This window comes from Phanerochaete carnosa (assembly GCF_000300595.1).
Source record: "Phanerochaete carnosa HHB-10118-sp unplaced genomic scaffold PHACAscaffold_1, whole genome shotgun sequence".
Lineage (NCBI taxonomy): Eukaryota > Fungi > Basidiomycota > Agaricomycetes > Polyporales > Phanerochaetaceae > Phanerochaete > Phanerochaete carnosa.
The window spans coordinates 1,249,755-1,272,196 of NW_006767628.1; the positions used below are offsets into that span (position 1 = coordinate 1,249,755).

General features: G+C 51.8%; 7 protein-coding genes across 7 annotated transcripts; 2 read left to right on the forward strand and 5 right to left on the reverse strand.

Moving 5' to 3' along the window:
- Nucleotides 1-1,574: 1,574 nt before the first annotated feature.
- PHACADRAFT_189610 (uncharacterized protein) lies at nt 1,575-2,242 on the forward strand (the record flags this gene model as incomplete). Its single annotated transcript, XM_007389871.1, has 2 exons — nt 1,575-1,864; nt 2,020-2,242. 2 exons carry the CDS (start codon nt 1,575-1,577, stop codon nt 2,240-2,242), a joined length of 513 nt encoding a protein of 170 aa, XP_007389933.1.
- A 552-nt stretch (nt 2,243-2,794) lies between these two features.
- PHACADRAFT_189611 (uncharacterized protein) lies at nt 2,795-3,766 on the reverse strand (the record flags this gene model as incomplete). Its single annotated transcript, XM_007389872.1, has 1 exon — nt 2,795-3,766. The coding sequence occupies one exon, from the start codon at nt 3,764-3,766 to the stop codon at nt 2,795-2,797; it is 972 nt and encodes a 323-aa protein (XP_007389934.1).
- A 1,553-nt stretch (nt 3,767-5,319) lies between these two features.
- Nucleotides 5,320-6,937, reverse strand: PHACADRAFT_189612 (uncharacterized protein; the record flags this gene model as incomplete). Its single annotated transcript, XM_007389873.1, has 3 exons — nt 5,320-6,155; nt 6,630-6,750; nt 6,809-6,937. The coding sequence occupies 3 exons, from the start codon at nt 6,935-6,937 to the stop codon at nt 5,320-5,322; spliced, it is 1,086 nt and encodes a 361-aa protein (XP_007389935.1).
- Nucleotides 6,938-12,900: 5,963 nt separating this feature from the next.
- On the reverse strand, nt 12,901-13,494 carry PHACADRAFT_189615 (uncharacterized protein; the record flags this gene model as incomplete). The annotated part of the gene is made up of 2 exons (XM_007389874.1): nt 12,901-13,185; nt 13,210-13,494. 2 exons carry the CDS (start codon nt 13,492-13,494, stop codon nt 12,901-12,903), a joined length of 570 nt encoding a protein of 189 aa, XP_007389936.1.
- Nucleotides 13,495-15,506: 2,012 nt separating this feature from the next.
- On the forward strand, nt 15,507-16,643 carry PHACADRAFT_203674 (uncharacterized protein; the record flags this gene model as incomplete). Its single annotated transcript, XM_007389875.1, has 3 exons — nt 15,507-15,710; nt 15,767-15,797; nt 16,351-16,643. The coding sequence occupies 3 exons, from the start codon at nt 15,507-15,509 to the stop codon at nt 16,641-16,643; spliced, it is 528 nt and encodes a 175-aa protein (XP_007389937.1).
- A 724-nt stretch (nt 16,644-17,367) lies between these two features.
- Nucleotides 17,368-18,302, reverse strand: PHACADRAFT_246464 (uncharacterized protein). The gene has a single exon (XM_007389876.1). The coding sequence runs from the start codon at nt 18,247-18,249 to the stop codon at nt 17,521-17,523; it is 729 nt and encodes a 242-aa protein (XP_007389938.1). The 5' UTR covers nt 18,250-18,302; the 3' UTR covers nt 17,368-17,520.
- A 21-nt stretch (nt 18,303-18,323) lies between these two features.
- On the reverse strand, nt 18,324-20,287 carry PHACADRAFT_109947 (uncharacterized protein; the record flags this gene model as incomplete). The annotated part of the gene is made up of 3 exons (XM_007389877.1): nt 20,135-20,287; nt 19,899-19,995; nt 18,324-19,835 (listed from the first exon to the last, which is right to left on the reverse strand). Coding segments are annotated over exons 1-3 (1,647 nt in total), but the record flags the coding sequence as incomplete, so codon positions are not given.
- Nucleotides 20,288-22,442: the final 2,155 nt, after the last annotated feature.

The following is a 22,442-nucleotide window of genomic DNA, read 5'->3' on the forward strand; positions in this document are numbered from 1 at the left end:
CCTAGACACGGGAACTTATTAAGTTACACCGGACTAGCCACTCAGAAGCGCCCATGAGTGGCTAAGACACTGAAAAGCCCAAAAAATGGCACAGGCAGGAATCGAACCCACAGCCTGAAAGTAACCACAGCGCGTTATACCACTAAGGCATAAGACCTTGCAAACATTGGGTTGGAATTGGCCTATAATACCACTTTTTCACCTTAAAGTCTTAGCCATAACATCAGAATATGCCTTTGTACAATTACATTCCATTGCTTTAATACATAATAATTGGGTAAAATATAGGACTTTGGGCAGCTAAGACACTGATGTGGCTAAGACACCAGTGTGGCTAAGACACCAGCATGGCTAAGACATTGAGACATTGAATATTTGCCATTGATTCTACTTGAGTATAATTCATCTACTCAGGTGTCTGAGCCACACTGGTGTCTTAGCCACACTGGTGCTTTAACCATGCCATTAGAATATACATATGTACAATAAGCAGAATCAATAGCAGATATCTAATATCTCAATGTCTTAGTCATGCTGGTGTCTTAGCCACACCAGTGTCTTAGCCATAACATCAGAATACACCTTTGTACAATTAAATTTCATTGCTTTAATACCTAATAATCAGCTAATATGACTTTGGGCAGCTAAGACTAAGGTGGAAAAGTGGTATTATAGGCCAATTCCAACCCAATGTTTGTAAGGTCTTATGCCTTAGTGGTATAGTGTGCCATGGTTACTTTCAGGCTGTGGGTTTGATTCCTGCCCGTGCCATTTTTTGGGCTTTTCAGTGTCTTAGCCACTCATGGGCGCTTCTGAGTGGCTATTCCGGTGTAACTTAATAAGTTCCCGTGTCTAGGCCGCCAAACTGAATCAGCTCCATTGGCCCTTGTATGGTGGTACATGAGACGGTTCGTGAAGATGGATGTTGAATAGGCTAGAGAGATTCTCAGTTGGTCCCTTGCCGACACTGTCAGGCTAATCAGAGCAGAATGACACTATAACCGCATCGCAGAGCTTGTCCAGGGAATTGTTGTCCTGGCGAGCGTTGGGGCTGGGTAAGGTTTGGGATGCGGCTCATACAAGGCTGCTGCAGCTGAGCACCGGTCTCCATGCTCCGTTAGAATGCCGTTGCTCGTTCATCGCTCCATCAATCTCCTGTCCTGGCCGAGGATGGTGCCCTCGAGCTTCGTCCGGGCTAGCAAGTACTAGTCATTCGCGAACGCCTCCCGCTCTTGTTTTGGCGCGCAGAAGCCGTATGGGAGTACACGATCAGGGACTAGCCTATCGTGAGTCGCATGAAAAGGGTGCGTCTGATTAATGGTAATCTCACTATGTCTTCCATGATTCAGCACTGAAGCTTTTCTAGACGGTCGCTCTCGTATGGCACCCAGCTCAAATTAGACGCCCGACGAGCGTTATTACTAGTAACGCTACCACCTCATTCCCATTAGTACGTGGTTGAAATCGATCTTCCCGAGCTACTATCACTCAACTCTGTGCATCTCAGAATCGAGCTGAGCAAAGGAGATGCACTCCTCATTATCCGACGTCTCCATGAAATGCCCTGTTCGTTCATGCTGCGTCACGTCAAGACGGGCCCCAAGTCAAAGCTGCGAGACGAAGTCTCAGAAGATCGACGTGAGCGCGGCCCAGTCGCAGCTGTCCGAGCGGTTGAAGACGTACAAGACGATCGTGGGGATGAAGGTGCTCATAGCGATAGCCGCATATCGTCGATGGCACTTGAGGAGGCCGAGGGCACCTGGGAGCTGAAAGATCATGCGCGCGAGCAGAAGGTACGCGCCTCGGACAGGAAACTCAAGATTAGAGAAGTGGACGAGAAGGTAGATATCCCGTCTAGTCGGTTGTTTGTCGCTGATAAATAACCTTGCCTACAACTTTACCCTGGCTACTACAAGGCTGTCATGCAGTCGATTGCCATTCCATGATCTTCAAACACGTCACGAGCGATCACCACAGGCCTGTTCCCAATTTGTGAGAACGTTGACGCTCGATGTTTAGCAACGCTCGGAGGACGTATAGCCTGGAGGGACTGCGAGTGCACAGCGATGCGGGCGGGTTGGAGAAGACCTTCAACGTGACAGCCAACCGCACCATTGTTGGCGGCCGTCTGCCCAGTGCGCCTGCTGCCCTTGGCACTGGATACGAGGGATACGACTTCGCGCTGACGCCGATGAACGAGGATGAGCGGCCGCTGACGAAGTCGATGAATGTGCGGAAGTAAGTGCTGAGCGCTGAGCAACGGAGGACCCCACTCCCGGCGGCAACTTCGAGTAAGCTCTCGCTGTTGCGACTTTCAACTCTGTCGGACTCCTTACACTGCTTCTTCCTGTACGGCGCAGTCCTACTGTTTTTCGCGTGTTGCCCATCCAAAACATATGCCATACTAAACTATAGTTCACGGGTCTCTGGAGTAATCAAACGCATATTTCTGTACAACCATAATGGAGTGTAGCAATGGCAGCAGGAATGTGAACGATAAAAGTGTACACGGTCAACAAGTTCCGGCCCTCTTTCCCCCTTCTCCGAAAGCCCTCACGCTAGGTGCAGTGGGCCCTTCGTCGGCAGAGCTCAGAGTTGATGGAGGGAATGCGAGGGACTCCTGATCGCCTGTGGGTACAAGTGCATGTGTGCTGAAGGTCGCTGTTTGTGGGCCCGGGGTCGTGAGGTAGCCGCCAAGTTCACCTTTAGGGGGATCAACTGGCAACGAGACATCATCGGTCGTGTCGGGTGCCGTACTGTCATTGCCAGAGGGGACAGCTTTACTCTCTGGAGGCTAGGCAGGAAGCGTCTCCAGTGGTATAGAGGTGGAAGATGAAGATGTCGAGATGCTAGCAGCTGAGCTATGGAGAGGTGCGCTGAACTCTCTGGTCGCCTCATCTCGGTTTGCCTCTGACATGAAATCCGCCATGAATGTAGTAAATGTGGTGGGTTCTTCATTGGCAGAGGTCGGAGTTGGTAGAGGGAATGCGAGGAACTCCTGGTCGGCTGCGGGTGCAGGGACTGGCATAATATAGGTGCCGGAGGCCACCGTATCCGGGGTCGCGAGGTGACTGATAAGTTCATCGACAGAGATATCAGCTGGCAATAGGACAATATCGGCCGTGTCGGGTGCTTCACCGCCAGTGCCAGAGGGGGCCATGGTACTCTTTAGAGCCCAGGCGGGAAGCGTCTCTGGTGGTATAGAGGCGATAGATGAAGACCACGAGGCGGCGGCAGCTGAGCTATGAAGAGGCGTGCTGAGCTCCCTGATCGCTTCATCTCGATTTGTTTCTGTCATGAAATCCGCCATAAACGCAGTATATATGGTGGGCTCCTCATCGGCAGAGCTTGGAGTTGTTAGAGAGAACACCAGGGGCTCCTGGTCGGCCGTGGGTACGGGGACTGACCTGGTATGAGTGCCGGAGGCCGCCGTATCCGGAATCACGAGGTGGCCGACAAGTTCATCGACAGGGATATCAGCTGACAACGAGACAACATCTGCCATGTCGGGTGCTGCACTGCCATTGCCAGAGAGGACAGTGGTACTCTTTGGAGGCCGGGCAGGAAGCGTGTTCAATGATACAGGAGTGGTGGATGAGAACGATGAGGTGGTAACGGTTGGGATATGGAGAGGTGTGCTGGGTTGAGAGCGATCAGGACTCTGACCTGCCAAAAGATCTAGCTCGGCGCCGTCCTCATGGTAATCATCACACTGCAGCTTCCTGGTTGCTTCATCTCGGTTTATCTTTGTCATAAAGCCCGCCATAATGACCTGATATTGTACCAAGCGGCCATCGTCGATAGCGAGGTCTAAGCCAGGAAGTAACTCTTGGTATTCGTCAGGAAGCCTTGAGATCACCCGCGATATGTCGTCTGAGGTGATTTGTGATAGAGTGCTAGCACGGCTTGGAGATCTGAGCACGCCGAGCTTCCATAGTTTGATATGAATCCCAAACTTGACGAACTCAGAGCATATCGTTCTTCTGGCTCCGGAAGGCTACGTCATAGATAATAAACAAATATAATCATCAGCATATGACAAATATACGCGGCACACGGGCGGTCAAAACCGACTACCCACCTGGAGACAGTCCCGCATATACCGTATACTAGAATCGCTGTCCTTATCAGGACAAAATTCTGGGACAATCCACATATGCAAGTAGTGATGTGCGGGCCCGGCTTGGGCTCAAAGCCCGGGCTTGGGCTTGTGGCAGTGTCGAGCCGAGCCCTGAGCCCAAGCCGAGCCCGAGCCCGGGCTTGCTCACAATACAATGAATATTCTGGTGCTATGAAAAGGGAGTATATTTGGATGTAGTAGATTATTACTGCGTGTACTCACTGAATTCAGCCTCCAGAAGATGTACACTTGGGGAATAAGTCGAGTCGCAGCGAAGCCCACGAGCGCGTGCCTACGGCAGGCACCAAACGGTGATGCACAATCATGCTCAGCGGGAACCGTCGAGTCTAAAATATCAATATCATGTCTAGTATGTACATCTTAGATCTCTCCCACCTTATCCTGAACTCAGGGAACAGTAACAGAGCCGGTACACCCAAGCCTGGGCCTTCGGGCCGGGCTTGGGCTTGACTACGCTCCGAGCCCGGCCTTGAGCCCGCTGCCAGGCTTGGCTCGGGTCAGGCTTTTTGGGCCGGGCTTGGCGGGCTCACGGGCTTTGAGGCCCGGTCCGCACATCACTATATGCAAGGCCAGTCGATCGCCTTGCACGAACTGAGATAGCTGCTCCTCCAACTCCACGGTACATTTGGCCTGTTTAACATGCCCCCACCAGCTCTCCACCATTATATTAAAGTTGATCCGTGCATGCTGGGGCTGCCGGTCCTCCACCGGTTGCAGGTAATATGTGCGATTTTCAAAGGTCATTGCCGCTAGACAAGCACATGCAAGGTGAGCATGTCCTTCAGACTTGTTCACACGGTAGAGCGCGTCAATGCAGCGGTGCTCATTGACGAGGAACTCGCCAAACGAGGCACGGAGGGGCACCACACGCCCACGCTTGTCGATCATCAACACGGAGCGCAGCTTGTCCACCACGCAGAAGACGTCGCGGACTGATAAACCATGTTCGTAAAACGCAGCAGTCTCGGAGTTTATCCATTCATCTTCCAATACCACGAAACGTAGAAGAGAAAGGAGACGTTTATATTCACGAGGTGAGGCACGCAAGTCTTCCAGAGGAAATGCTGATTGTAGGATCTGTAGATACAGTGCGTCGAGGGGCAATGTTGCTGAACTTCCACCTGAGAGAACAAGTTCAAACCATTCCTCTGGGTCGCTCTGGTGAATGTCCAAGAAATTCACTGCGATGCGAGCAAAGATGGACATGCCGGCTGCGCGTTTATGAGACGCTCGAGGGCACGAGGGTGCTTATTGGGGAAGTCGGCGTACGAGGGGATCCTTGGGACCGTCTCTTTGAGGTAGAGCTCCACGTCGTCACCCCAGTCCTCCAGTGTGTCCTCCAGTCCCATATGGTGAACGATGTCGGCAAAGTCGGGAGATGCGAGTACCGACAGTATATGAGGTTCTGGGCGCCAGGCGGCGAAGACGTACAGCCAGAGAAACTCGCGGACAAGGCTGAGCGACGATCGAAGCAGGTCTGGAACGAGCTCCCCATCCTTGCATTCGTCTATTCCGTCGATGACGAGTAGTGTCGGTGGCTGGTTGGCGGGGGCGGCAATCAGAGCTTTCCGAAGGAGCCCTTGGAGTGTGTGTTGCATCCACTGCTGCTCGCCATGCACAAGATACTCTCGCGCGGCACTGAAGATATGGGGTCGAATGGATAGTTGGGTCTGTGCAAGCTGGCGTGTAAGAGTCGGGAAGAATAGGCGAGCGGATTCTAGATCTCCGCGCCCACGGACGAAGAGGAGCGATGCGCCGAGTCTGAGAGGGTGTCGCTCGGCAGCATCAAGACGGACACAGAGTTGATGGACAATCGATGACTTCCCTAGACCTGCCCCACCGCTGAGGTAGCAGACTCTTTTGGGCTTGTCCTCGGGAAATCGACCATGAGACCACGACTCTAGCTCCGTAAATAGCTCCTTCCGGGTGCCTTGCATGAACCCGCTCTTAAGTTCGTCGACAGACCAATACCCTGCATCGGCCCAAGGAATGGAGTCCACAATCTTTCGGTCCTCTTTAGGAGCGGTCGTCAGTCCTCAGGTGCGCGAGAACCTCGCGGATAGACTTACCAGCTTCCTATAGCTGACGTTGATTTTCCCACAGTTGATCTATAATTTCCTGTGGAATCTTGTCACGAACAAGTCGTCTAAGATGGCCAAATCGTACAAACCCTTGTTGTCTTTGCAATGCCATTGAGAATGCTCTCGATGGAAATTGCCCCACTGAGCTGGAGCAAGCACGCATGCTTCAGAACATGCACTATGAGTCGATGAGGTCGCCGTACCTTGAACAGGCCTATTACCCTCATCATTTTTCCCTCATATTCGATAGGATGCCCCGGTTCCAAGATGCGTACACAAGCTTTTTCACAAATCCGCAGAACCCTTCCCCCTTCAGCTCTTCTGTGCGTTTTACAAGGCCGTTGATTGTGCTGATTCAGTTTCAAGATCACGGGTCGCTTCCCAAGCTGGTCACACCTTTAACACACCTCTGCAGATCTCGTACGCGTTTTGGAAGCCCACCTTCTTCGCCGCCGTGCCGATGACGGTCTTCAGCTTGTCGACCTGAGCAAGGAAGTCGCTGTGCCTGTCATCGACCTCTCGAACAAGCTACAGGTAACGAGGGAATATCATAATCTCGTTCATCTGATGGTTGGGATCCACTCACCTGAACTTTGTCGACAAGGAGCTTGAACCCTGCCACAAGGGCAGGCAAACCCGGGACGGCCTCGAGCGCACTCTCTGCTATTTCGAGGCCACCAGAGGCAATGTCAAGAACGTCACCAAAAGAAGGCATGGCCGGTCGACAGTGGGCGTGTGGGGAACGATGCGAACAGACGCAGCGCACGGAAGGGAACGGGCATGAGTTATCATCGTGCACTGACGGTTATGGACACGCGTATACGCGGTGGCAGTGGACCTGTCCTGAAGGCAGCACCTTGCTCGGCTGCATGCATGCATCGATGTTGGCGCTGCAGATGCAGATTCGAAACGCTAGGCTCAGGGCAGCACACCTGTGAGGACGTCGAACACTCCACCATGTTGTGCAGCCCCGAACGTTGCGAAGATCCTGGGCAGTCGACATGGGTGGGCCATGGGACAATTCAATGAGGGGATTTCCTCAGAGAACGTGCAGTGCGTCTCAGCAAAACACGAACATGTATTGGATTACTTGCGGGAATCTTGTCCCTTGAAAAATTTCCCGACCTAGAACTGGAGAAGTGGGCAGGACAATATATAATAGCTATATATCTGTGATGAGCCTGGAAGTCAGTTAAGTTGAGAGCACAGGAGCTTACGTATATAGCAGACTGTCAGCAACCTACAATCCCACTGGACTGGGCTACGACGAAGCTGAGGAGACGGACGAGAGGAAAATAGGTGAGGAAAGACCAGCTCGAGTCTGGCTTGTTATTGAGCAGTACGAACTCTTTATATACATGTCAGACTGAATATCCAGAATATCCTACGAGTATACAGAGGTGTATAGAAAGTGAAAGAATACTATGGAATCCGGGAGAACCATCCGGACTATGTAATATTCATGACATTACCCCCCCGTCTAGAATCGTGTCCTCACGATTATTTTCCAGTCGATCCAAAACCGCCCGACCCTCGTTGAGTGTCTGTTAAACTCGGCACCTCCTCAATATCGCATGACGCAATACACTCCAAAATGACCTGTGCAATTCGATTGCCGGCATGTACCTGGAAGGGTTGATTGGTGGAGTTGATCAACACTATGCGTACTTCTCCGGTGTAATCTCGGTTTACGACTCCAGCGCCGACATCTATCCCTTTAACCGCTAACCCACTCCGTGGTGCAATTCATGCATAAGTCCTGTGAGGGGCGCGCATTGCTATGCCGGTGCCGACAACCTTGCAGTCTTGTGCCGGTATCTTAACACTTTCAGCCGAGTAAAGGTCAAGCCCAGCAGATTCTTCAGATCCCTGTTTCGGGAGAATCCCACCCATCCGTTGTACCAAAAGAGTGGAGTCGCGCATGAGCATGTGGACGGGTCGTGTTAATAGAGGGGGAGTTCCAATTGTCATAGGCGCGGGTTTATCGGGACGTCTCGCATGGAATTCTTGAAGGAGTTCTTGACAATTGGTCAAGTTCGCTCGTGATTCCCAGGAACGGCGATCACCGTGGGGGCTATTCTTCCAGAGAACCTGATACTCAAGATTCCCATTTCGATCACGGCGAGAGTCGAAGATATCTTCGACTTCCCATTCTTCCTCGCCATTTACGAGGTCAGGGACTATTGGTTCACGTCGTTGCGAAGGGTATGCGGGTTCTTTGAAGGGACTAAGAAGACTCTCGTTGAACACGGGGTGTTGTTTCCATTGGCGGGGGAGTTCCAATTCGTAGGCAGAGGCGCCGACTTTACGTTTGACCTTAAAAGATCCGTATCACTTATCGTCGAGCTTCTTCATTGGCCTGTCCGTTCGGATGTTTACCCCTTCTAGCCAAACTTTATCCCCTGTTTTGTATTCCAGTCCATTCTTCCTCTTTCTGTCGTAGAAGCGCTTCATGGTTTCCTGTGCTAGACTGATAGCCGCGCTAGTATCTTCTCGTACCCGCTTCATTCTGTCGACAAACTGTTGGGTATTTTCGCTTAATCCTTCTCGTACCGGTTGAGTTCCTTCATAAGGGTGGTACCCTTTATTAATGAAGAATGGAGTATATCCGGTGGAAGAATGGACTTTATTGTTATACAAAAAGGTCGCAAGTGGCAACCATTCAGCCCAATCTGCTTGTCGATAGTTGATGAACAATCGAAGATATTGTTCTACTTCGCGATTGATGCGCTCCGTTTGTCCGTCTGTCTGGGGGTGATACGCGGTCGAAGGATTGGCTTCAATTCCGAGGGATCGGTACAACTCGGAGATGAACTGATTCTTAAATTCAGTTCCCCTATCACTGATGATCTTTTGGGGTAGTCCATGATGTGCGACTACATTATCTCGGAGTGCCTTTGCCCATCCCTCGGCATTGAGCTCGATGGTACTTGGTATCGTGATTATCTGTTTAGAGTACATACAGACGATTACGAGGATAGCATTGTACCCGAAGAGATCCGGCAATACGCCTATCTTGTCAATGGAGATTACTTCCCAGGGTCGTGAAAGAATTTCGTTTGGGAATAGAAGTCCAGTAGGACCCGTTGTATGAACCTTGGTCTTCTGGCATTTCTCGCATCTGGCCACGTACTTCCTGATGTCTTCTCAGATTCGGGGCCACCAGTAGTTACGTGTGGCCATCTCATGTGTCTTGTATTGACCGGGGTGTCCAGCCAATGGGGTATCATGGCGATGAGCAATGATTTGCTCCCGGAGTTTTCTATTTACTGGTACGTAAATACGGTTCTTCCATGTCACGAGTCTGGTACTATCTTTGTTCCAGTCTTTGTTCTTGTTCTGTAGAGCTATGGTAACTAACAAATCTCGGTTCTTTTTGTGTTTTTTAATTTCTGCGACCCAGTCCTGGTCGATTCCTTCTAAACTAAATACAGTACTACGAATCAAGGCACGGAAATGTTCTGGTTTTAGTAGTACGATATCTGAATTGTCCTCTTTTCCTGCATTGTGCCTTTTTTGGCGAGACAGTCCGTTGGCTTTGCCATTAGATTTACCGGGCTTGTGATGCAACGAGTATTGATATTCAGCTAGTTCGGTTACCTATCGGGCTTGTCGTTGGTTGAGCTTCTGCAGCTTCCGGAAGTATTCTAGATTCTTGTGATCCATCCATATTTCAAACGGGTGTATGGCGCCCATGAGGTACTGATGCCATTCATCAAGGCTAGTCATGATTGCGAGAAGTTCCTTGTCGTAAATCTCGTAATTTCTTTCGGCAGCTGTCATGGCCTTTAACAGGTAAGCAACAGGCTTCCATTTGCCATCTTGCTTCTGAGCTAATTCCGCTCCTACGGCAAAGTTCGAGGCGTCGCATTCTACTCGATACGGGTCATTGTCATTGGGTATGGCTAGCACTGGCGCTGTACAGAGGGCGTCCTTCAGGCTTGTGAAGGCTACTTCTTGTTTGACGGTCCATTCGAAAGTAGCATTGCCTGTTAGTGAACTGAGCGGCTTTGCTATTTTGCCATAATCCCGGATGAATCTTCGGTAGAAGTTGGTAAACCCGAGGAATGCCTGAATGTCTCGTTTACTTTTGGGCCGTGGCCAATTGACAACTCCTTCTATCTTGACGGGGTCCATGCGAACAACTCCTTTCCCTACTATCATCCCGAGGTATTCTATCTCTGCTTTCTCGAACTCGCACTTTTCCGGTTTCAGATAAAGTTTGTGTTCTCTCAAGATTTGAAGAACTTGCCGCGTGATCCGACGGTGTTCTTCGAGATCTTGGGTGAAGATCATGATATCGTCTAGATAGACTACCACATGTCCTTGACTGATGAGATCTCGGAATATATCGTTCATCATGGTTTGGAATGTAGCCGGGGAATTGGTAAGACCAAAGAACATAACCAGTGGCTTGAATAGTCCTCGATTTGTTAGGAACGCTGCTTTCTCTTCATCTTTTTCTTTGATGCGAATGTTGTTATACCCCCATCAGACGTCTAGTTTTGTAAAGTACTGTGCCTGCTTCAATTTGTCTACTAGTTCTTGTATCAAAGGAAGTGGGTAACGGTTCTTTATTGTCAGCTCGTTCAGCTTTCGATAATCTTGTACGGGTCGAAGTCGTCCATCTTTTTTCTTGACGAAGAAGAATGGAGAAGCCCATGGAGACTTCGATGGTCGAATTTTCCCGGTTCGGAGGTTCTCTTCTATGAACTCATCAAGTTCTTTTTGTTCGTTCACGGAAATAGGATAAACCTTGCAACTAATCGGTTGCGCGCCTGGTGTGAGTTTGATTGCGTGGTCCCAAGGTCGCCTTTGCGGTAGAGAATCAAAGTCTTCTTTGCTAAATACGTCGGAGTCATCATGATAGTGACTCGGGACAGTATTTTCAAAGGTCTTGGCTTCATGTTTCAGGCTTTCTTTGATCGCTAGATCCGTGGCTGTGGTGCGAATGCGTGCTGCTCCCGTAGCAAAGTATGCTTCATGATCTAGGATGAAGATTCTATCCCCTTCTTCTAGGCGAGCCTCTGGATCACTGGGCTCTTCCTGATTGGCATCAATATCAATCAATTGGGCTGCATATTTGCAGGTAATCAGGCACCGATCAAACTGAATGATTTGTTCCTGCCAATCGATAGATGGGTTGTGAATTTGTAGCCACTCATATCCAAGGAAAATTGGAGTTTTCCCTAGTTTGGTAACGGCGAACGGAAGTCGTTCCACGTGGTTCTGAATTTCCACCCTTAACTCTACGAAATCGGTGATAGCTCCGCCGGCATTGTGCGTGCCGTCCGCATTATAGACAGGGATTGGTGATGGTAGTTTCTTTGTGGCGATGTTGTTATCGCAGACAAACTGCGCATCAATCGAGGATCCAGTGCATCCTGTGTCCAATAGCGCTTTGACTGATAAGCGCTGCTGCGTGTCTAGAGTGGTGACGATCATTGGAACATCCATTTGTGTTCCCTTCCTTCCTCGGATGAATCGAGGCTGCTTTCGTAGCTCATTCAAGAAGTCTATAGCTTCTTCTTCTTTCATCTGCCTGATTTGGTTCATACAGGCTTCGGAAGCATCCACACTCTTCTTTGAGTGTACCCATTCAGTCAACAATCTAAGCACTGCAGTTTCTTTGCTGACTATCCATTGGCGGATCCAAGCCGCCATCCAGGGGGTGTGGCGCTGCCACTGCGTAGGTTCACTCTGATGTTTTGGTGTAGGTAATAATTTTTTATTCGGAGAAATTAAGCAAGAGGGTTGTGCCTCTCCGCGCCGTTCTACGGACGCCCCTTTTTCTGGTATATACATAGGTACACCGAACCAAGAACACAGATAGTTTGTAAAATTACGTTCGGTCAACTCGGCTACGCGCCTGGCTGACCGCTTGCAAAACCCTTCATGGCCGCGCAAATTTCTTCGCGAATTGCCGTTTTCCAGTTAAATGGTTCTGCCATCGTGGCAGGAGCTTCGTTGAGTGATGCAAGCGGTGTGAATGCATTGGTAGTGGGGATTGTCGGGGTTTCCGTGGCCCGTACTTGCTGAGCTTGTTGCCGATTAGGGCAATTGCGCAAAAGATGTCCTTTTTCCCCACATCGGAAGCAAAGGCCCAAGCGTCGTGCCTGATCTAGCTCCATTGGCTGGCCTCTGCCACCAAATGTGATGCCTGTCCCATCGCGACGTGTCTGGACCGGAGCGCTTGCAGTGGGCGTGGCTACGTTAGCCTGTGCTCGTGGCGCACTGTTGGATTTTGGGCTCGTGCGCTCGCACGCACATGTCTCGGGATGACTCAGATTTCTATTGGACAGTATTTTATTAGATAGCGCGTTCGTTATTTCGTTCCTGACTCACCAGTTGCTAAGGCACCTGCCACTTTCCTTATTTACTCGCTTTTCCCTGTCGTGCACGCTCAGAGACTTCCCTTCTTCTGAGCGTGCGTATATCCTCTCATTATGGACACTGTAGGGTACTGACTGTATTGCAGTACGGACTGAGCATCCGTTCTGCTAGGTAAATACATCTTAGAGACTTCCCTTCTTCTGAGCTACGGACTGAGCATCCGTTCTGCTAGCCTCAAGCGCGCCCGACAGTCGAAGCCGGGCCCTGCGTGTGAGAAACTCACTGCGAAGAGTTTCTAGACGCACCTTGTGCCTGCTGCTGCCGAGGTTGGAATGGTCCTTGCCGCTAAGACTGTGGGTTTCGCCGACGGTACTGCTGCTGATTCAGGTCGATGCGCGCGACCCATTGTTTGTAGAGCGCGTATGTGGTGGGGAGTTCCTCCGATGAATTATACAGAAGCCGAATGATGTCGGCCCTAAGTGCCTTTTCTAGAAGCGATTTTAACTCCTGGAAATGTGCCTCGAAGTTGTGAATGTTTGCCTGGAAGGCGCATAATTCAAACTTCGAGAAGAACTCCTGCGCTGACAGCGCTCCCATCTGCATGGCTTGCAACCTATCGTAAGCTTCTGCCTATTCATCAATGAGGAAATGTACGTCCAAATCTTTCCACAGGTCATTGGTAGTCTTGATCACGGTATCCTCGTCCGTGTCGTACTTTTTCATGTATGTGGTTACGTATTTGCCAGCGTGTCCTCCTTTCATGTACGACAGGATCATAAGGACCCTATCAGATTGCTCTGGCAGTCGCTTCCTTTGCGTGACCACATAGAGCTTCATCTGCGTCTTCCAAGCAATGTACTTGGATTTGGTGCCATCAAAGGCGTCGGGTTTCATTGCGCTTCCATTGAGGAGCGCGGCACTGTCTTGGTTTTCAGCCATCGCGCCGGAATCAGATGGAGATGAGGGTGGGGTTGGAGAACGATGAGAAGGTGGATCCGAAGCTTCGGAATCTTCTACTGCTTCTTCCACGGAGTTTGGAGGACCCTCTGGTGGTGCTTCGGATTCTCTGAGGGCGATTGAACGGAGATGGTCGGTGACTGATTCGAGAGTGTCTCGTCTGGTTCTGGGTTTTGAACCAGATGCTATAGGTTGCGGGACTGCGATAGATTCTGAAGGTGCTCCTGTGGGAACTCTTTGTAATAATTCTCCACGTAGTCCTTCTCGACACCGGGAACAACGACTACTATTATCTGGAGAGTGTGGACACGGTTGTTGCGCACAGTACCGTAAGTTATCGCCGCGTATGTAGATGGATCTCCCTTCTACTTCTCGATGTGTACGTCCTCTACAATCGCAGGAGGGTGTGGTCATAGGGTGTCAGGTCCGTGAAGCTGATTGCAGCAAACCCTGGGACTAATCGTGTTGTAACGACCAGATCAAGGGTAGAGGTTGCCAAAGATAGGAATTTCCGAAAAGAACCGAAACACTATTTTTAATACAGTTCTAGGAATAGTATAACAGCCCAAAGAGCAATTGCTTCTCTTCGGTCTGACACCCGGAAAGGGATCGTCGATCTAACTGTTATCGCTTTTCTGACATCCGGCCGCAACTGGTTGCCACGTCGTACTCAGGAATATCCGCTTGCCTGCTGCAAAGCGTGTAACGCTGCCTATGTTAGGGCAGGGTACAATTCTAATTGGACGGAGCTCTGTCTAGCCGCCTAAGGGCTAGTGATTACAGAGGTGACTTCGGGGGTATGATGTGGTAAAAGGTTGTGCAAATGCACGGAGAAGGGTTCCAGGGGTCCGGGTCTTGATGCGGTAGAATTCGGTAGGGTTAGGATTTAGGGTGAGAGTCGGATGTGCGTATAGGGTGGATCGTCGTGTGGAGACGGGTGATGGTTGGTGTGGGAGTGACGAGGATCGTCGTAGAGCAGTTGGTGGAGACTCGAGCTAATGTCAGCAACCTACAATCCAACTGGACTGGGCTACGACGAAGCTGAGGAGACGGACGAGAGGAAAATAGGTGAGGAAAGACCAGCTCGAGTCTGGCTTGTTATTGAGCAGTACGAACTCCTTATATACATGTCAGACTGAATATCCAGAATATCCTACGAGTATACAGAGGTGTATAGAAAGTGAAAGAATACTATGGAATCCGGGAGAACCATCCGGACTATGTAATATTCATGACACAGACGTGACCTCAAAGCCCAGTGGCTGTCTGCTTTGAACCTCCGCACGCTCGCGTTGCGCGCAGACGCCTGGGCGCGAACGCGAGCGCTTTTTCCTCTTGTTTTCCGCCCTCGAGAGGCCTACGCTTCGCTATCACTATCCTGCACAATTTTCGTTGGGTCCGCATGCAGATGGCGTCGTACTTTAATCGCTATCGTTGGCACTGAAGAACTTATGATTATTAATCGCATATTTGAGGACAGAACAGCCGGTGACGTACTCAGTGGCGGCGCAGCTCTCAAAACCAGCATACCATCCGTGGAGCTCTCGCTCGACCAACTGAAGCGCAGTCGCGGAGGCTGATGCGGCCAGGGACCAGTGGCAATGGCGAGTGTGCACAAATTGTTTATGGTGGCGCTGGTTGGAGAGCTGACGAGCACACACACACATATATATATATATATATCAGTATTACCCGTCTACGTCGACGCACGAGCATTGACCGGCGAGATCATGCACCTGAACAAGACAACAAGGCAACCACTGTTTCAAGTTCCGCAAGATACTGGCACCGCATGTTGCCTCCGCCATGACTAAAAGCAGATCCTGAGCCCGGCTGTCGAGGACGCATCGAAGGAGGTCTGGCAAGAGATCCCGGGGGCGGTGGTGGATAGAAGGCATAGAGCGAGGCTCGTGTGCTACCAGTTCGAACGAGTACGTATCTACTTTGTCAGAATACGCCCCCGTGCTATTGGTTATTGCTGCATGTTGGGAACAATGGCGAAGAAGCCCTGCGACGCGTCTATGGCATCGTACTGCTCTGCGCAGCCTAACGGCGTCGGTGGGGGACTAGTTGAGGAGGTCTGGGAGCTTGTTGAGAGAACTTCGTCCTGGCGGACGGCGGCACCGGATAAGAAGAGCTTCGGTCCAAACAGTACTCGTGTCGTAAGCCTCGCGCGAGACGCTGCCCTTGCACATGAGGTAAGTACAGATTGGCAGACGCCTGGTTGTCCGCGCTGATCTGCACATCGTCGAAGCTGAAGTCGCTCTTGCATACACTATCGCCAGGTACGTCGGACTCAGCCGCTGCAGGTTTTGGATTGTGGGATGCAGCCCATATAAGGCCGCCGCGACTGAGCGCTCGTCCGCGTGCTCTGTCCCGACGGCCTTACTCGGTCGCAGCCTCACGTCATTCTCCTGTCTTAGCAGGAGCTTGATGAAGACGGTGTCCTCGTTGGCCTGGGATAGCGAATTGTCCACGAAAGCCTCCCGCTCGTGTTCTGGCGCGCGGAAGCCACATACCAGTACATGATCAAGAACCAATTTATCGTGGCTCGGACGAAGGAGGCGAACGTGATCATCGGTTATCATATAATGTCTTCCATGATCCGATGCTGAAGGTTTTCGCAGACATATGTTCCCATGTAACATCCAGCTCAAACTTCCGCAGACGCCCGCATGGCATTACAACCAATGCTTCCCGATGGTACGCGGTCGAAAGCGATCTTCCCCCTCTGTTGACGCTCAAATTTCTGCACCTTAGGCTCGAGCTGAACAAAGAAATATGCTCCCCGTCTCCACGAAGTGCCCTGTTCGTTCACGCTGCGGCACGTCAAGCCAGGCTCCAAGGCGAAGCTGCCAGACGAATTTCAAGGAGGTCAACATGAGCGCAGTCGAGTCGCAGCTGTACGAGCGGTCGAAGACGTGCAAGAAGGGGTTCAAAGCGAGAGCCGCGTATCGGCGATGGCGCTCGAGGAGGCTGAGGACAGCCGGGAGCTGTCAGAGCGCGCGCAGAAGGAGAAACGGATGCCAGACAGACCGCTCAAGGAGGTCGGCTCGTTCGACTTGCCAGTATCTGACGACATGCCTTCGTGGCCGCCGGACGAGGAAAGCCAAAGTCTAGGCTATTGTTGAATGGCACTGTCGAATGGCAAGCGGAGAGCGCGGCAGCGCCATACCGATCATGTCCTCCATCGGCGATGACGATGGTGCCTCAGCGTCTTGACGAGAAGTGGCTGAAGACGAGGGTGGTGGAGATGCTATTCGCGATGAAAGAGAAGATGGTGAGCTTTGTCCTGGCCAGTACATGGCGGTTTTGCAGGCTGAGAATGACACCGGTCGCCGACGATGTGAGCTGTTCAAGGAGCGGGCAAGGTAGATGGTTCATCTAGTCGGCTGTCGTGTTCGCCGTTGTTGATCTCCTCCACAGCTTTAGCCTGGCTACCACAACGTTACTGCGCAGCCGTTCGTCATGTTTACGATTTGCAAACGCGTCATGTGTGACCGTCACAGGTCCGTCCTCGATCGTTGGTGTTTATTGCTTAACAATGCTCGGAGAGCGCACAGCCAGGAAGGATCGCGAGTGCACAGCGAAATGGCGAAGGTCCTCAACACGACTTTTAATCACGCCAGTGCCAATAGCCGTCCACGTCCACCCGGTGTGCCTGCTGCTGTGCCGCCAGATCTGGGGCACGCGACTTGCCGACATCGATGAACAAGGACGAGCGACCATTGCCGAAGTCGAAAGCGGTTGCTGAGTGATAGAGGACCTCAAATCAAGCAATGACGAGCAGGGATCTCGCTCCCGTGTCCTTCATCATTGGACCTCTCCCCATACCGTCTCTTCTTACGGCCCAGGCCCCATTCATTTCGCATATCATCCATATAATATAGATTGTACTAGACCCTAGTCCGAGAGTATCTGGAGTATCCAACACATCGTCCTATATGACCATAACAGACAATAGCAACAGAAAGACGGAAGAGTGCGGACGATATGAATTGTACATCGTTAATAAGTCTTAGCCCTCTTTTTACCTTCTCCCGAGGCCCCCGCGCCAAGTGCCGTGGGCTCTTCGTCGGCAGAGCTTGGAGTGGGTGGTGGGAACGCAGAGGGCACTTGGCCATCCGCGAGTGCAGGTGCTGGCCTGGTGTGAATGCCAGAAGCTGCCATGTGTGAGGTCGCAGGGCGACCGACAAGTCCACCGCCAGGAGATTCGACTGGCAACGAGGTGCCATCAGCTGCATCGGGTGGCGTACCGCCGTTACTAAAAGAAGAGACGGTGATGCCCTCTGGAGTAGTTGCCGAAACCATCTCCGGTGCGACAGCGGTGGTGGATGGGGACGACGAGGTGGTGGCGGTTGAGCCATGGAGAGACGCACTGGGCTCGGAGCCGTCGGGTCGCTGACCTGCCAAACGAACTTGCTCCTCGTCCACATAGGAGTCTACGTACCACAGCTTCTTGGTCACTTCATCTCGGTTTATCTCCGCCAAGAAATCTGCCATGATGACCTCATATCGTCCCAGGTGGCTGGTGTCGACAGTGAGGTCCAGGCTAGGAGCTATCTCTTGGTATTCGTCAGGAAGCCTTTGTATTGCCTGAGATATGTCGTCCGAGGTGAGTTGTGGTGGATCACGTGTTGAAGATGTGAGCACGCCGAGCTGCCATAATTTGATATAAATACCAAACTTGACGAACTCGGAGCATATCGCTTTCCTGGCTCCGGAAGACTGCATCATAGATAATAAGTAAATATGACTATTGGCGTACCGCAGATATATGCGACACATGAGTAGTCGGAACTGGTTACATACCTGAAGACAGTCCCACATATATTGTATAGAATAGCCTGTGACCCCGGGTTTAAATTCTATGATGATCCACATATGCAATGCCAGTCGGATGTCTTGCACGAACTGAAATAGCTGCTCCTCCAACTCCGCGGTACATTTGGCTTGCTCAACATGCTTCCGCCAACGGTCTACCATTACATTGAAGTTGATACGTGCGTATTTGTCTGGTTTCTGCAGGTAATATGTGCGATTTTCAAAGGACATAGCTGCTAGACAGGCACATGCAAGGTGAGCATGTCCTTCAGACTTGTCCACATGGTAGAGCGCATCACCGCACCGATCCTCATCGACAAGGAACTCGCTGAATGAGGCATGAAGGGGTACCACATCCCCGTCCTTGCCGATCATCAGCACGGAGCGCAGGCGGTCCACTATGTAGAAGACGTCGTCCACGGACAGCTCGGGTTCGTAGAATGCAACAGTCTCGGGAGTTGCGCCAGATTCTAGTGCAATGAAACGCAGGAAAGAGCGGAGACGTTCGCGTTGACGGGGTGAGGCGCGCAAGTCTTCTGGGGGGAATGCGGACCGTAGGATCTGCAGATACAGCGCATCGAGAGGAGACGTCGCTGGACTTCCGCCCGAAAGAACGAGCTCGAACCACTCCTCCGGATGATTCCGGTGCATATCCAAGAAATTCACTGCGATGCGGGCGAAGATGAATACACCGGCCGCACGCTTGATGAGGCGTTCAAGAGAGTCAGGGTGTTTGTCGAGGAAATCGCCGTAGAGGGGTATCTTCGGCACCGTCTCTCTGAGATAACGGTCTACGTCGCTACCCCAGTCCTCTAGCGTGTCTTCCAGTCGCATATGATGTACGATGTCAGCGAAGTCGGGAGATGCGAGCACCGACAATATATGGGGTTCCGGGCGCGATGCGACAAAGATGTACAACCAGGGAAACTCGCGGACAAGACTAAGCAAGGATCGAAGCAAGTCAGGAACAAGCTCTCTATCCTTACATTCGTCTATTCCGTCAACGACAAGCAGTGTCGGCAACTGGTCTGCGGGAGCGGCAATGAGGGCCTTCCGAAGGAGCCCTTGGAGCGCGTGTTGCATCTGCTGCTGCTCGCCATGCACAAGATATTCCCGTGCGGCACTGACGATATACGGGCAAAGGGCTAGTCGGGACCGCGCAAGCTGACGTGTAAGGGTTGGGAAGAACAGGCGAGCGGATTCTAGATCTCCGCGCCCACGGACGAAGAAGAAGGATGCGCCGAGCCTGAGAGGGGATTGCTCGGCCGCATCGAGACGGACGCAGAGCTGGTGGACAATTGACGACTTTCCCAAGCCTGCTCCGCCGCTGAGGCAGTAGGCTCGCTTGGGCTTGTCCTCGGGGAATCGACCATGAGACCACGACTCTAGCTCCGCGAATAGCTCCTTCCGAGTGCCTTGCATGAACCCGCTCTTGAGTTCGTCGACCGAGCGGTAGCCTGCGTCGGCCCAAGGAATGGAGTCCACAATCTTTCGATCCTCTTCAAGGAAGGCGATCAGTCTCTGCATTTAACCATGCATGAGAAACCTGTGGATAGGCTTACCAGCTTCCTGTAGCTGACGTTGATTTTCCTGTAGTTGGCGTTGAGCTTCCTGTAACTGACGTTGGATTTGCTGCGGGAAGATGTTATGGGCGGGCCACTCAAGATTGCTGCGTCGCACAAACCTTTGTATCGAGCGCGACCTTATCAAGGATGTTCTCGATGGAGATTGAGCCGCTGAGCTGGAGCACACAAGCATGTGTCAAAGCATGCATTTAGAGTTGAGAAGGCTGACGCACCGTAAAAAGAGATATTGCTCTTGCCATATCTTCTTTCATGTCCGACAGGATCGCCTGGTTCTGAGACCCGTAGACGAATCCTTTGAAAGATCCGCGGAATCCTTTCCCGCCCTTCAGCTCTCCTGCGCGTCCTTGAAGGCGATCGATTGTGCTAACTGGATCTCAGCATCGCTTGCGACGTTGATAAAATCCTCAGCGTACCCCCGCAGATCCCGTACTCGTTTCTGGAGCTCGCTAGACTGCTTGATATTGTCCAGTAACTCCTGCTTGTCTTGCGCACCACCGTCATACCCGGCGACTACGGCGTTTACCTTCGCCGCTGTTATATTGAGGACGGTCTTCAGCTCTTCAGCTTGCGCAAGGAAGGCATTGCGTGCCTCCTTATTCTCTCGAAAAACCTACAAACGGAGAAGAAACGCCGCTGTGGATTACTATTCGTCCATGTATGGGATCTACGTACGCTGACTCTCTCGACGAGGAGATTGAGTGTTTTGGCGATGAGAGGTAGACCAGGCACAGGGACAAGCTCGAGGGCGTCACCCACTAGCTCGAGGACAGGAGGGGCAGCATCTAAGGCGAGGTCAACACGCCCACGAGGCGGCATGACTGGTTGGGATGGTGGGTGTGCCGGGGAGTAGATACGGTACGGACGTCGGATGGGAACAGGCGTGAGTTCCCATGCGTCAGCCTCGTGTACCATCAACGGTTATGGACACGCGTACGCGCCGGCAGGGAATTCGTCCCTTCGCTGTGGGTTATATATTAGGGTTTGATGTTGCGAAGGCAGTCTGTCGCCCTGTGCGCCTCTCTGGCATGCCTTGCTACAGACGCGGAGATGTCAAAATCAGAGCAGCACACCAGTTGGGTCGTCGAGCAATCCCCTACGCCATGCTTGCTTCGCTGTGAAAACCTAAAATAGTCGATAAGCGTCATGAGGAAGGCGTAACGAGGATAGTATTTTCAGAGATCGTGTAGCGCGTCTTGATAAACCTAGGGGATAATTGATATTGTCCCGGACGACATAAAAGCATCAAATATAGAGCTGCAGTGAGTGGCTGAAAGTCAGTATGTCCGTAATACTAAGAGCTCAAGAACTTTCAGCAGATGTAATCTCGGACGGCGACTGTCCGATCTGAAATCCGCACCTACCGTGACTAGCGCGCACGCGTTCATGCGTGCGGCGCGTCTTCCACTTGATGGATCCTGATCCATCTTGATCTCCACCCTCAAGGAGTCTGCTCTTCAGCCAGTTCGGCACACCCGAGGCCACCTTGGAGAGTCGTTGCGGCTCTGGAGTCCATTTAGCCCGCACGTGTCAGAAATGGGCGATTATGTCATTGCCCTGTACGGACTAAAGGGGATATCATCACATGACCCCTTTATTATCTTGTAGTAATACGACATCTGATTACTCATGCTTAGTATACATGCTTACGCTCACAGTACCATAGGTCTTATAGCGGTATCAGAGGTCCTGACTCACATGTATATATACTGGCCCTGTAGCACAGAATAAAGCAAGAGTTCAGTCGCACTTTCACAGGTTATGAGCCCCGGCCTCACGGCCATTCTACCCCCACTCTACTAGTCTCATTGCTGAAGAAGACCCCTCGGGAAACCTCGGTCCCCTTCACCCAGTTTAAACAAAGTTTATTCACGCAGTTTACGAGTAAGTCCCGTTGCGTGCTAGTGGCAGACGGAGCGCTCACGTGTTCATTCCTGCGTAATTTCTAGTGCCAAAGGATTTACCCGCTCGTCCCCCTCACTCCGTTTTCCAGCGGTACAAGCACTCTGCCGGCTACGCGCCCGCCTCCGGCAACGCCAACGACTCTGTTGAGACCGTCCCGTACGGTAAACGCCGCGGCAAAGAACTACACCCGCCGACTCCAGCGCTCACTCTCCTGTTCCCTCTGAACTCACACGAGGGTAGGCGCCTACGTCGCGAACAGTTCCGCGAGCGCTACGCGACCGACAAAGCTGACTTCAAGCAGCATCTAGCTGCACGCGAAATCCAACAGGCGCGCGAACGGATCCTTGCCGGTCCGTCAAAGCCGACACTCGAGCAGCGTCTCGCTGCCATCCCACTGGCGACACATACGCCAATTGCTCCGAAGCCGATACTCATCGACTTCGACAAGCACACTCCCGCCGACCTCGTCCGCATCTTCACACCGAAGTTCGACGGCACGCTCAAACGCCTCGACGTCTTCAAGACTCTCGAGCTCGACGACCTCAACTCTGACCGAGTCCGCAATCTCCGCCGACTCATCGAGCAGCTCACGCGCATCAAGCGCTGCCTAGCGGATGT

What these genes read in the sequence shown, in the direction of transcription:
- PHACADRAFT_246464 (XM_007389876.1), bottom strand. Translation starts at nt 18,249, where the DNA reads ATGATGCAGTCTTCCGGAGCCAGGAAAGCGATATGCTCCGAGTTCGTC.